Here is a 14,417-nt window from a genome sequence, read left to right as displayed (position 1 = left end):
ATACATTTGAAACATGGTTTTAGTAACTAGCATACAACGTCAAAGCTTAAGCTTTTTTGTTATGTGCAGTATCAGACAAAAGTATTTGGGCCATTAAAGAAAATGAGAAAAACCACAAAGAAAGTGATTTCTATAATTTCTAATTGTTCTTTTGAAATATATAAATTAAAGTAGAGATTCAGCTTTATAATAAGTACACATTATTACGTAACATGCATAAAATGGAAAATAACATGCAAAAACGAATGTCATACTTTGGCAAAAGTATTTGGGCACCCTTACATTAGTAATCTGTTTACCCACCCTTTGCTTCCTTTACAGCTTGCAGTCTTTTTTTGTATTTTGAAACCAGTTCTTGGCATCTTTGGTTTCCTTTTTGCACCAGAGCCTTCAAGTCAATCCACAGCATCACAATGGAATTCACATCTGGGGACTGAGATGGCCAATTCATAACTGTAATCTTCCTTTTTTTCAGAAAATCCTTTGTAGATTTTGCAGAATGCTTATTCTGCTGGAATTTACACTTTTGTCCAATAAGCCTTCTAGCACTGGGTAACAAATGAGAGTGCAAAATGAGAGTGATTTTTTGCAGCATTCATTGAACCTTCTACAATACAAAGGTCGCCAAAGCCCAAGGAAGAAAAACAAGCCTATACCATCACACAACCTCCACCATGTTTAACACTGTGAATTGCTTGACCACTTTCTCTCAATTCTTGTGTCAAATCTTTTGCAGTAATTTGAGGATTTTGCTGGGCTGCTCGAACGATTCTTCTTCCAGCTAGTTGCAGTAGTTCCTGTTCTCCGGTGTTTGTCAGTAATATCCCACACAGTGCTTTTCGCTAAACTGAGTCTATCTGCTATTTTTCTGGTAGTTTCTCTTTTTCATTTAGTTGTATCCCTGTCATTTTGAGATCATTACTGTACTTTTTAGTTATAACCATTTTTGTTGCTTTTTTGAATCACAAATATCTGATTTATTTTTCAGCACTTCATGATTATGTATTTATTTATTCTATAATTATCATCAGATGTTGGTTTTCAATCATGACAGTTAGCAACAAATGGGTTTTATACAAAATATGTTGATTGACCAAATACTTTTGCCAAAGTATGAAATTAGTTCTTGCAGGTTATTTTTCATTTTATGCATGTTATGTAATAATTAGTTGTATTATTATAAAGATGAATCTCTAATTTATAATTTATATCTTTCAATAGAACCATTAGAAATGATAGAAATCACTTTCTTTGTGGTTTTTCAATGATTTTTTTTTTTTTTTTTTTTTTTTTTTTTATGAAACAAAATGAGTTCATTCTATAGGGTGATGCAACACTTTTGGCCATAGCTGTACACATGTTCCTTCTTCAGTCCTTCTGCGCGTGTATAAATAGAATCATTTTTATAATTACACTGTATATACTGTCAGTTGCGGTACAACATAATTTTTATTCATCACAGGAAGGTGGTATATCAATAGTTTACACAGAATACAAATCACCACTACAAAACTAGCATCGCTAATTGAAATCTCAACTGGCCGTGATTTAATCTAGGTCCCTGTGCATTAAAGCTCACTCTGAGTTAATACATTCACCCCATTCACAATGTTAATTGAAGCTTCGTCTTTGAAGGTGCAGGATGACTTTCATCAGACAGGGCTGTCTGCACCGTGTAACTCTACCTGTGTTGTGTCATGGCTGCTTAGCCTTCATGCTGGCAATGTTGTTCTGTGTCATGTTTTTACTAGTGCCGTGCTAATGGCTGCTGCCCATGAGAAATAGTTAATGTAGAGGGATTCCAGTTTTAAAACATATCTGTAGTCTACAGCTTTAATTCGCTTTGAGGGTAATCAAGGAACCTAGAGTATTCCAGGAGAGGATTCCCCATACCAGGACGATGCCTAGATTTACACTATTCTTTCATAAACAGAAATTTTCACAGGGAACTGCATATTACACAGCAATGGGTAAATGTCACAGAAATAGTGAAATCTGGAATCATGTAGAGAATCTTGTAAAGAAAGTATCACGATTCATCGAGGAATCATTAGACCCCTCTCAGTGGTACAACCCCCACCACACTTTAACGCCCCTTTGTGTGTTTTCTGCGACAGGAAGATCTTCTACAGAGGGAAGGTCACATGAGATGGGGTGAGGGCTTTGTCATCGTCTATGACATCACAGACCGGGGCAGCTTCGACGAGGTCGTGCCTCTGAAGAACTTCCTGGATGAGATCAAGAAGCCCAAGAATGTGACGCTGATCTTGGTGGGCAACAAGGCTGACCTTGAGCACTCCCGCCAGGTTAGCACCGAGGAGGGCGAGAAGCTGGCCACCGAGCTGGCCTGTGCCTTCTACGAGTGCTCGGCCTGTACGGGGGACGGCAGCATCCATGAAGCCTTCCACGAGCTCTGCAGGGAGGTGCGGAGACGCAAGATGGTTCAGGGGAAGACCCGGAGACGGAGCTCCACCACTCACGTCAAGCAGGCCATCAACAAAATGCTGACCAAAATGAGCAGTTAAACAACCAGTAAATACATAAATAAGACTGCCAGCTGAATTCAAATAGAAGTACAAGCCAAGACTTTGCCATCCATGCTTCTTAGTGACATTGGTCGCCCTATTGTTCTGGTGTGAAGATGACCCGTGCATATTTTAACTGAATGCAGATACAGCATGATATACAGTATGCTTGGTACCTCATAATTTCTTGTGCTATAGGTCAGACTTTGGCCACGTATTGTAGTAATAGTAAACACTTTTTTTTCTTTATCATCAGTAGCATTCTAGCATTCTTTTTATTTGACTGTCTTCTTAACTGTTTATGAAGTTTGCAACCATTCTCTTATTGCAATTACTCAAACACTGTCTATTTTAGTTTTTGATTACTCTGTATTAAGGTTCTTTTGTTCTAGTGTGACTGCCATAGACAAATGTAATATAGCCTAGATCAGCCAAAGTGTCTTTATATTAGTGAGCTCCATGTGACTCTGTTGTGAATGTCCTACAAAACTAAACAAAACTTGTTTCCAAAGTCACAGATACGTAGGTAGTGCTGGCTGTTACTTCTATGAACACACTGATTTAGCCTGTGTTACATATGCCTATGGCAGGCAATTAGAACTGAAGAGCAGCTCCTGAACTTCAGCGATAGCATCTTAACACAGACGTAGAGCAATTGCAGTCAGAAACGCTCTGAATGATTGCAGACTTCAGAAAAAAGGGGATCAATTCTCTGAAACAACTAGGTACCTTGGAAGATTCAATTTGATTTACACTCTGTAACGTCGTGCTCAAGAAATCTGCAGATATATAAAAAACAAAAAAGGGGTCTGTGATTAAACAAGAACATGGATATTGAACTAGTGGTTCTGTCTCCTTTAAGCAAGACCATCTTGTAATGAACTTATTAAGTACAGTGTTACACTGTTATAATCTGGTTGTCGGGGTCCATAATTAGGAGATCACGCTATTTCTGTTTCGTCTTATAAATAATATTGGCATTTTTTGTTCCCAAAATAATTTACAATGCCCACAAGCCACGGTTTAATGATGATTATTCCCGGCCCGTTAGCCTAGGCCACACTAAAACAACAAACAGCCTTGCACTTTCACAGCAGCACATTCACACAGCAGCTTGTCTCACTCAGCTCTGCCCGTGCTGAGGCAGGCTTATCTCTTCCCTGCTAACCAACAAACACACGTACACACACACACACACACACACACACACAAACAAACAACAGGATCCAGAGACCAGTCCTGCAACAGTATAACTCCTGGGTCGTTACAATATATACAGTATAATAGAAACTGCTATTCCACCAGTTTAAAGTTTACACCACTCTTATTTAATTTGTCTATTTTTTATAATGTTGTAAACTGTAAATAAATAACACAGATTCCAGGGACATTTATACACACTTGTATTGTTTCATATTTGTTTTATAACATTAACGGACAGTTTGTTTTTACTTTTAGAAAAAAAAATACAGTGCAAGCAGGGAAGCTTTATAAGTACTATTTGTCTCAATTTCAACTTCAATGCATTTAAATACGGTAAAAACAACAATAAATTAAAATCACAGTGTTGTAGGTTTTTTTGAGTTCCTATTACAATGTATCCTAACATAATTCACGATAACATCACCAGGCTCACTTAAAGTATCTGGAACGTTCACCCAGTGTTTGCAAGTCAAATTGCATTATGGGGGAAGTGGGAGGCACGACCTTACCGTGTTATAACCGATTCCACACTAGAACAGGTCAAGTTATAACAGGGTAGCACTGTAATCTGTATAACAATGTGCAAATGTATTCGAACACCCCATTGCTTCTGTATTGATTTGTTGTACATATCGAATCAAACCACTGTAACTGAAAAATAGGCAAATTAGTAATTGTCTAATTTAATTGATGACTTTATTAGGTCACACATCTATTTACAATAGGAAGAGAAAAGGAACACATAGCCACATCTGGTAAAATGCATGAGACTTTTTAAAAGCTGTTTGAAATGCCTAAATAAAGCACACATTTGTCTAACATTTTCACACAAGTGCATTTCTATATCACTGAGGCTTTCATGTAGGTAGGTATATAAAGGATATAAATGAGGTGATCTAATGCATTTGCTCACTGCAATAGGCTTTGATGTGGTGCCAGTTCACCTGCTATAGACACAAAGGGGGCTATTCTATTGCTGTCTTGTTTACTGATGAGTAATCCCACTGTTTAGCCATCTGTTTCCCACGATTAAGAGCATTCTTTTCTTGAATTGAAATCTGTCACCACCACAGTAAACCTCAAAGGGCCTTTCATTCACCTAGACCCAGTATTGATGTCTTATTTCAGCCTAATAGTCATTCTAAGAAGGGTTAAAAAAAAAGGCTTTACTATCCCTTTGTATGCATCTTGTTAACCCTACATTAGAACTGGTCTGTCTATTAAGAAGTGCTTAGAAAAGCTTAAACATCAATTCTCTAGGCTGAAGCTGAGGGGACACAAGTCTACATGTTGCTAAAATAATGTAGAAAGGGATACTATTTTTGTAGAAAGTGATGTGCAAGGTACAAGTTTCAGGCAACTTTATCAAAGGACTTGATTTTATAGCAACGTTATGTCATAGAATAAATCAGCCAATGAAATTGATGTAAAAAGTCATGTGACTAGCTTCACTGGTGGGGAAAAAAAAAAGTAGAAAAATGGCAGAGAAAAATGAATGCTCTCATCGATTTTTTTCAGGGTGATTTTTAAAAAGAACACATTTATAGGTGATATAGACAAGCGAATAAGTGTTAATCAGTGCATTCCTGGTAGTTAATTTGTCAGTTAATGCTACGAGATGTAGTGGAGCGACATTACAGTAGACAAAATTATTAATAATATATTCCTTGAAAAAAACGATTTAATATTTCAAACTGTTTAAAACAGGGGTCTCCAACTCTGGTCCTGGAGAGCCCCTATCCTGCAGGTTTTATAGGTGTGTTATAGGTTTTATAAGCCCCTGGTTTAAAACACAATGTTGTGTTGAATTATAGTCTAATATTAGAAATTACAAAAAAATAAATAAATAAATAAGAAAAGGTCGGTTTGGTACCGATGCTGATGCATTAGTGCGCTCATGTTAAACTGAAAGGCGTGTTAACAATGTGTAATGTTTCAGTTCCAAAGTTGTGTTTTCAGTGGTCATTTTGTCTAAAAAAAAAAGTCTTTCATTTCATACACCTTAATAGTAATGGATAAAGTGAGTCCTACTTTTTGTTTAAAGCCGTTTGAACATTGCAGTTCAGCAGAAGCAACTTGCAAATATTGTTACACGGTTACCGATATCTCATTTGCAGAAGAAGAAAAAAATCGTCAACTGGCATAATTAGGAATTTTGTTCAAAATAATGTCATAAAAAAATATAGCAATAATTACATTTCAACTTCTCTCTGTTTACAGTTAGTTTTATTTACATGTTTATTTACACAAATAAAGCAGAAAAACATTAAAGCCTGGGGCTGACGCGCCTGCACCTCCTGGGAAGGCCCTCTCGCCATCGCCTGGGGAGGCTTGCCATGTGGCCAGTTGAGAGGAGTTGATGCTGCTGTTTGGCATGCCAGAATGGGAGGAGCCAGCACTGCCATTGTGTGTTGATATATTATAAAATGCAATAAATGTATTTCAATTGAAAAATAAAAAAATAAAACATTCAAATTTTGCAAAGCTCCTCCCACACTCTGTATACAGCTCAGCGTAACTATACTCTTCAAAACAAAACACTAAACTAACAAACTGGGCAGCTAAGCTGCTTACCAGTGTCAAAACACAAAATAAATACAAACTGGGGAGGAGGAGGTGGTGAACTCTGGCCACAGCAGGGGAGGAATGGATTGAGGTAAGATATAAATCCTATAAAGCCGATCATTGGATGTATTGTTTATTGAGGAATAAATAAGATACTGCGTCTTGATCTGGTATTGGAAGCCCCTAAAATATGCTTGATGTTTACATGATTTGATCTAAGGTTAAATAAAGTGAGTTTCCTGCCTGAACCGCTGCTTTGCTTAATTTGAAAGGAGTCTGTGACACCAGCCTAGAGTGAAGTTGCAGACTGCCTCTGTTTACAGTACTTAACTGAGAAATCCAATTGGAAAAGGACTTGAAATGTAGCTCCTCTGATTGAATTACAAGGTACCATATAGCTCAATCCTCAGAGTTCACTGCACAGCCGGCCAGATTTCTGAACCTCACTGTGCTGCACGGCACAGCTGGTTTTTAAAATACCTAGAATTATCCCAGAAGGATTAAGCAAAATATTGCTGCTGACATTTGCAGTTCTATTTCCAGCCTGTGGCTTGGGGATGATTACAGCAACGTCAATGAAGAGAACAGAACATTGCCAACAAATGCGGTCTGTGTTTTTGTCTGAGTCAGCAGAACATTACATTTTTCATAGAAGATCCAGCTGCAGACAGCTGTTTAAAAGCTGCTGCCTGCTCCACCCTCCTCATAGGTGATAGAACAAGGAGCAGGAGCTTCTAAAATCAGGAGTAGGCGTCATTGGCATCCCAGTCTGGGTGGGGCAGCCTCCAATCAACATGGAAGCCAACAAAACCAAAAGTGGTAATTATGGACGTCCGTAATGGAAATGTGCTTGTTTGTTTGCAGTTTCATTTCAGGGCAGAGCTGTTGATTCTGTTGTGTAGTTTTATAAGCTTTGTAAAAATGAAATGTCGTACCATACTGATTTCAAACTGAATTTGATTTACAGCAGATGGATAAATGTAGAAACACATTTGATCCCACTCAAACTTCTTGATACCCCTGAACCGTCCCATCTTCAAATAGTCTGCTGTGAAGATTATTATACTTCCCTTATTTTACACTCCACATCATTTCTCAAAATACACTCTAGTAGTTTTTCTGTTACTGACAACAACAATAAAACAACAAATGAAACCCGTCAGTTTTGATAGAGTACTCTTTTAGAAATTCAGGATCACTGCAAACCCATGAATCAAGCTATGTAAGCTACTATAACCAGTACTGTTACAAAGTCGATAGCTGCCGACTGCAGACCTATTAACAGTGTAGCTTTGTTTTAGTTCAATAACAACATTATGTTAAACAATATCACAGTCAGCACTCACACTTCCGACCCTATAAAATATATTAAAAAAACGTGGGCTATGAAAGATATTCAGGTAAATTGTAACACTGAAGAGATTTGTATCAGAAAACTGGTGAGTTGGAAATCGTGGGTGAAGGGTAAGTGCATTCATTTTTATATATATATATATATATATATATATATATATATATATATATATATATATATATATATATATATATATATATAATGGGGTTTGATTTTATTCTTAATACAAGGGCGGTAAAATGCGACTGACGTGTATCTGGGTAACGGATCTCCAAGTGCTGACTGTATTTACAATTATGAAGTATATAACCATTACTCAGTGAATGTTTTGTTTTATTTAGGCAATTTCAAGTTAATAATAAAAGATAATTACAATGTATTATTATTATTATTATTGTTATTATTATTATTATTATTTTATTATTATTATTATTATTATTATTATTATTATTATTATTTAAACGGCAATGAAAAACATCAGTTTATAAGTAAAGGAAACTGATCATTTAAATGCAGTAAGGTGAGTAATAAACTGACTCTGTTGTGATTTAGCAGTTGGATCAAACAATTTAACAACAAATGCTGGATTGTAAATAAATATAAAACTATAAAGAGACCAAGAAATAGGATCCAGAATCCATAAATAGGTAAACAGGGTTTTTATGCTGTTTTTTTAATGATAATAATAATAATAATAATAATAATAATAATAATAATAATAATAATAATAATAATAATAATAAAACAAACTTAAATGAGGTGGATGCAGTAATTGTGTAAATTAAATATGCGATTAAAACCAAGATTAACTGAGATCAATTTTTGTGATCTTAAAATTAATCGTGATTCGTTTTTTTTAATCGCTTCATAACCCTAGTAAGTACACAAATATGTAAATATGCACTAATTAGAGGCACGGCACTGAAAGAAATTTAAAACTGCATGTTTCTTTAGGTGGGGTGGAAAATGTCTTCAAGGTAACAGCTTACTTGTACAGTCACCCAACTCTCCTCTTCTATGGTGATGAACCTTTCATGCATGGATATAAGGTGAATTTCCAATGAACATCCTGCTGTTTTCTTATCGACACTGAGCACAAATAATCGTCTCATCTTTAAAATGATGCGAAATATTGCTATTAAGTGAATCGCATTTGGGGTGCCATGACACTTGTGGGAGAGACTGTTCATTAAAATCTCTTACATATTTTTAGAGGAGACTATTTTCTATTCAGGGATATCAAGATATTTAGTGAGCAAGTAGTCTGAGTGAAGTTATCCGGCAACAAACTTCCCATCCCTAGGTTTACTGCTTTCCTAGAAAAAGGAGAACATTTTGGGGTACCATTCTACTTGTGAGATGTCTGGCTCATTAAAATACTTAAAATGTTTTTAAAGAGAAGATGTTTATCTATTCAGGGATACCAGGGTAATTAGTAAGTAAGGGGTCTGAGGGAGGAAAGCTGGGCAGTATAATCCTCAGTCCTAGTCCTGCTGTAAATCATTTGTTATTTCCAAACGTTCAAACACTACTGAATATTGGAGTGATTTGTCTCCCTTAGGGTGAACTGAGCAATCCTTTTGTACATATTCCATTAAAAAAAATAAATAAACTGCAATAAAATGACTTGTTTTTTCAAAAGTATCTTCAAGAACAGGCTGCAAATTACAGACTGCAGGAATCAATATTTACCTACTCACCTTTTATAGAAGTATCCTGCCATTCAAATACTGCCCTCTAGTCAGTAGAGGAGAACGACACTGGTTAGCTACTTCCTATTTCCTTGATTCACGTTAGCTGTAAAAAAAGAAACTGATTTCTAGTAATGGGATCATTATTTGAACATCTTGTAATGATCACAATAGATTATACTGGGATGTGAACTGGGAGCTCTGTGCCTGGTTGGCAGTGCCATTCCCTAGGGAAGCTGATGGAAGCATTGCGCAGCTCGGATGTTCCTCAGTCACAGAGTGCATCCCTGACCTGGGAACGATCATTCCAATCTGCAGCAGCTGCAACAACAATATCATGGAGGAATGTGATAAAAAAGACAGTATAACCCTAACCCTATCCCTAACTATACCCATGCCCCCACCCCTGCACACACACACACCTTTACCCTTTTCTGATACAATTCTGTACTTAAATATATCATGAAAAAAGATTTAAACATTAAGTACAGTGTAACTATGCATAATAACATTGTGATAATGTGTAAGTACACATGTATTTACTAATACATAGTAATCATAGATGTTTCATGTAAAGTGTGACCCAATATATTTACAATTGTATGAACTTCAATTGAATCCCCTGTTGCCTGTTGTATGTATTTTTTTTGAGATGTCACTCTTTGAACCTGTCTTGTGGGCAATAGCACATTTATGGTCATATGATCCTGTATATAGCCAATATAGTTGCAAGTTGCAATCTAAAGCTGAGGGAACACAAAGCTACTTTGGTGCTTGGAATTTGGTTTCAGGCCACAGCATGGCACACCAGGGGTGTGATACATCAAAGTTGTCTCAAACTAGGTCTCCTGGAATCACTGTTCCTGTAAAAGAGGCAATATGTTCTCTCAGCGTTAGGGTTTAATAATACGTTTTGCACACTCTGAATAGCATCTATTCAGTGTTTATAAAGCAAGCTGTAGGATTTATCATGACAATATACTGAAGATGGGTAGAAGCTGCATCTTTCCGCAATAGGTCAAAGAAAATGAAACGTCATGCCTTCTTCCTGTTCACAACCCAGTCGATGCATTGACTCACTGCTGACAATCACACAGCCAGCTCTTCCCCTGTGCTATTGACACATGCAGGCAGGGTGAATTAGGTCATTGCAGCCTCATTGCTGAAGTCTGCTTTCACACCAATTTAGATGAGAATTACCAGAGGATATTTGACGTCAACGGACTTTGCCCTTGGTTGCCTAGACGATGAGGCTCATCCCTGTGTTGCTTCTGCAGGGTCATTAGCAAAGTAAAGATTAATCGGAGATGCAGATATATTATTAATTTAAATGCAAGCAAAGTCTGTTTTGGGAATACATCTCCAGGCGCGCGTGTGTTTTGGTGGTTGTGTGTGTGAGTGTGTGTCTGTTTGTATAGTTTAGTTGTAAGTATATTCGGAAAAGCTTTATTTTCAATGGCATAAATCTAAGTATTTAATTAATATGCAATTAAACAGTCAATAGATATGTCAAATATGCATCTGTCATTAGACTGCCACTGGAGCTCATATGTATGTCGAGTGTGTTTTCTGAGACTTGGTAGTTTCCTGCTCCAGTAACAAAAAAGATAGACAAAGAGTGTTATCGATACAATTCTATAAGCTATCCACACTACCTAAATAATGTGCATTTAAACCACGTAATTACCATTTACAATGACGTTTTCAAATTGAGATGATTGCATCCATTGGGTATTAATAGCTTCACATACCAGTCTTTGCATGTCTTTTTTTTTTTTTTACTGCAGCAGGAAACTGCCACGTCTCAAAATACATACTCAACATATTCAGATGAAGGGAATTGTGATGAAACGACCAGCAAGTGGGCCCTATTCAGCACTCAACAAGGCAGTGAGGGGTTGTTATTCCTCTAAATGAAGAGTAATGATAAAGGAATACCTGGGGTTGGGTTTCATTGTCAGGAAGCCAGATTTCTGTCACAATGCTGTATTTGTCAGAGACAGTTACAGTTCTTTTTGTTTTTAACTATTGCAATGTGTTGAGAATGTACCTTATAGTATACTGTATACAGCAACAGAGTTATGGTAATGAACACTATTGCAATTAAATAGAAATGGAAATTGTATTGTATTGTATCTTAGAATTCTGATTAAACATTCTGAGGAAATGGGGGTCCCCGAGTGGCTTACCTCCTAAAAACACATCTGCATGTTGTGCAGGGTGAGTCATACACTCAGGGAGCGCAGGTTCGCATACTGGCTGTGCAAAGCCATTAGTCTTCGTTGGGAATTCCGGAGGGAGTGGTTCTGGTGCTCCCTTGGGATAGGAAGGCAAAGCCAGCAGTGACTGTTTCTTCTCATAATGTACAGCGGATCCTAGTGAGTTCAGAGCAGACACCTGAAGGGCTGTTCTTTTTCCTCCAATGGCTGGTAACTCACTGACAGCCGCTCTGGAGTTCCTGGGTGTAGAAGAGGAAGCAGGCTTGTTTATGGGATTGGAGGATGACCACTAAACCTTCAGTTCTCGCGATCGCTTAGAATTAGTCGGTCGATTGGCAAGGCAGTGAGGGGCAATCCTCTAAAATTGAAGGTAAGACAAAAAAGAATACCTGGGGTTGGGTTTCATTGTCAGGAAGCCAGATTTCTGTCACAATGCTGTATTTGTCAAAAAAAAAAAATGGCAGGGTCCCTTTGAAGTCATTCTTAAAAAAAAAAATCATTATCATGAATCTCCTCCAACCGTGGAAAGAACGGGAGGTCCTCCCGAACAGGCGGGAGAGGACTATGGACCCTCAATAAAAAAAAGCTGGGGTTCCGATGGGGGAACATTTAACTCCTGATCAGCGCAAAAAAAAAGCAATTTAAAAACAAAAAACCTGTCAGGCTGTGTGAGTTCAGAGCAGACACCTGAAGGGCTGGGGAAAAAAAAAATCAAAATAAAAAAAGCCGCTCTGTACAACCACCCCCTTGGAATGGACAACATGCCAAACCTCCCACTGCGTTTTGGAAGTCAAAGAGGATTTGAACACACCCCTTGGCGACCCAAGCCCCCAACCCACCCCTACCCCCCCTAACCCCCATAAAAAAAATTATTCTGAAGATAAATAAACTGTATGAACTCCAGCTTCTGGTCTTTTATGACCAAGACAAACATTTACTTTATCAACTATGCAACATCTACAGCACCATTTCTGTTGTAAAAGATGGCAGACTTGACCCACATCAATTTGACTGATTGAGTTTGAGTTCAAAAGCAATAGGATCCAAATTCATGACTCTGCAAAGGCTGGTTCATACTTCATTCTTGTCACCACAGGGAGACGATCATGTGATTGTCTGCCCTGCACCTCAACCAGCTAGAGTCTGACCAGTCACCCTTGGATTTCAGCTAGAGAGACTGGGAATCACCCTAAACCTGAGGAGCATGAAACCTCTTTGTGGCTTAAAACTTGGTTTCAGGAGAATAGGTCTCAGGCCACTGCATAACACATCAGGGGAGGCTTGAGGTTTGATACAGGAAAGTTGCCTCAAACTAGTTCTCCTGGAAACAGTTTAAGCCACTGTTCATGAAAAATTGGCTTCATGTTCCCTCAGCTCTATAGTTTTACCTTTAGAATTATGATTGAGTGTTTTTAAGTTACTGGGTTGGGACAGCACTTCAAACACACAGAGATAAAAAATTTCACTGCCCATGTGTGCAGCTTCCTCTGTTATAGAAACACTTTGGAAAAAATTTGCAGCCTCCAGCAGGGACTTAGTGTGATGTGATTGTAGTTTGATCCAGACGGAGCCTGCAAGACTGCTGCATTCTTTCCCAGTATCCTGTTTCCTGTTCAGGACATCATGATGTTTTTTGTTCCTAGTGTGTGGAAAGAAGGGAGATAAATGATACAACCATAACAGCAGTACAGTATTTCATGTTAGATTTCGAAATGTTACATTTTTCATTTTTTGTCAGTTTTTCATCAAGCAGGTTTCATTTGACTTTAGGAAGCAAACTAATTCTATAGGATGATGCAAAACCTTTGTCCATAGCTGTAGCGGTTACAAATCCATGATATTGAGCTCTGCTGAGGTGTGGGAGTAGAAGGTTAAGTGTCCCTCTTTGTTAATGAAACCTGCTTCTCTCTCCAAATAACTTGTTTTGTTTGAGCTCTGGAGGCTCCTTACAGGGAAGGCAGCTTTTGTCAGTAACACAGGCAGCCAGGCCAGACAAGGCAAGGCCAGAGTTCTCCTCTCCCCCTCCCACAGTCCACACTGGGGCTGCACAGAGACACAAGCTCCTCAAACACAATGCTCTGCTCTGTAACAGGGAAGAGTTACATTGCTTTTTCTCAGACACAGTTCCTAGAGGTGCCACCCTGTTACACAACCTTATTGATGCACACAGGCTGGGAAAATGTGCTGGGAATGACAGGTGGCTTTTCTACTTCCCACGAATGAATGGGGGAGGGCAGCACCAGCAGTTACAGATAGAGGCAGTCCGAATATGAGGGGAAAAATGAAACAAACTGCTGGGATTTTAAGGAGATATCTGTGGAGTGTTCTGAGGAGCATCTTATATGTTTAGTATTTGTACTGACTTCTAAAAAATAAAATCAAGTAAACAATCATATCAATCAATGTATGGGTTAAGTACTTCTAATTTAATATACCAAGAATTTGTGTTAGTAAAATCTTTAGAAACTGTCAAACAAAAAACATCACATCACATCACATCACATCACATCACATCACATCACGAGTCTTCTAAATGGGCCACATTTTCAAAGCCTTAACTCCAGTTTTTAATGAATTCCTACTAATTTAACAAAACTAGAACCAAACAACTACGTTCTATATTTCAGGTCACATTAGCAGTCTGTTTTGATGATGTAGCTGTAGAATATGGCAAATCTGTGAAAGACTGCAAATTTCATGATTTCTGAGGACTTCCATTATCCACAGATTTGTCTGCCTCTAGTTATAGCTCTTTAAATCCACGTTGCGTACACAGACAACCCAAATCTTGCACTTATATAGTGATTTTAATACAGGATGGCCCCTACATCATAGGCAATATTATATTGTGTGTGAAATG

General features: G+C 37.9%; 1 protein-coding gene across 2 annotated transcripts in view; it reads left to right on the top strand.

Moving 5' to 3' along the window:
• LOC121318555 (ras-related and estrogen-regulated growth inhibitor-like) overlaps positions 1-2,774 on the top strand; it is a 40,488-nt gene extending 37,714 nt beyond the window's left edge. For both annotated transcript variants that reach the window (XM_041255344.1, XM_041255343.1), the window contains exon 5: positions 2,118-2,774. In XM_041255344.1, coding sequence (XP_041111278.1) covers positions 2,118-2,525 — 408 coding nt within the window. In that variant the 3' untranslated portion in view covers positions 2,526-2,774. The remainder of the gene's footprint in view (positions 1-2,117) is intronic.
• Positions 2,775-14,417: the final 11,643 nt, after the last annotated feature.

The sequence above is a fragment of the Polyodon spathula genome, chromosome 7 (assembly GCF_017654505.1).
Source record: "Polyodon spathula isolate WHYD16114869_AA chromosome 7, ASM1765450v1, whole genome shotgun sequence".
Taxonomy (NCBI): Eukaryota; Metazoa; Chordata; class Actinopteri; order Acipenseriformes; family Polyodontidae; genus Polyodon; species Polyodon spathula.
The sequence above is the reverse complement of the archived record's forward strand: the minus strand, read 5'-3'. Positions and strand labels throughout refer to the sequence as shown.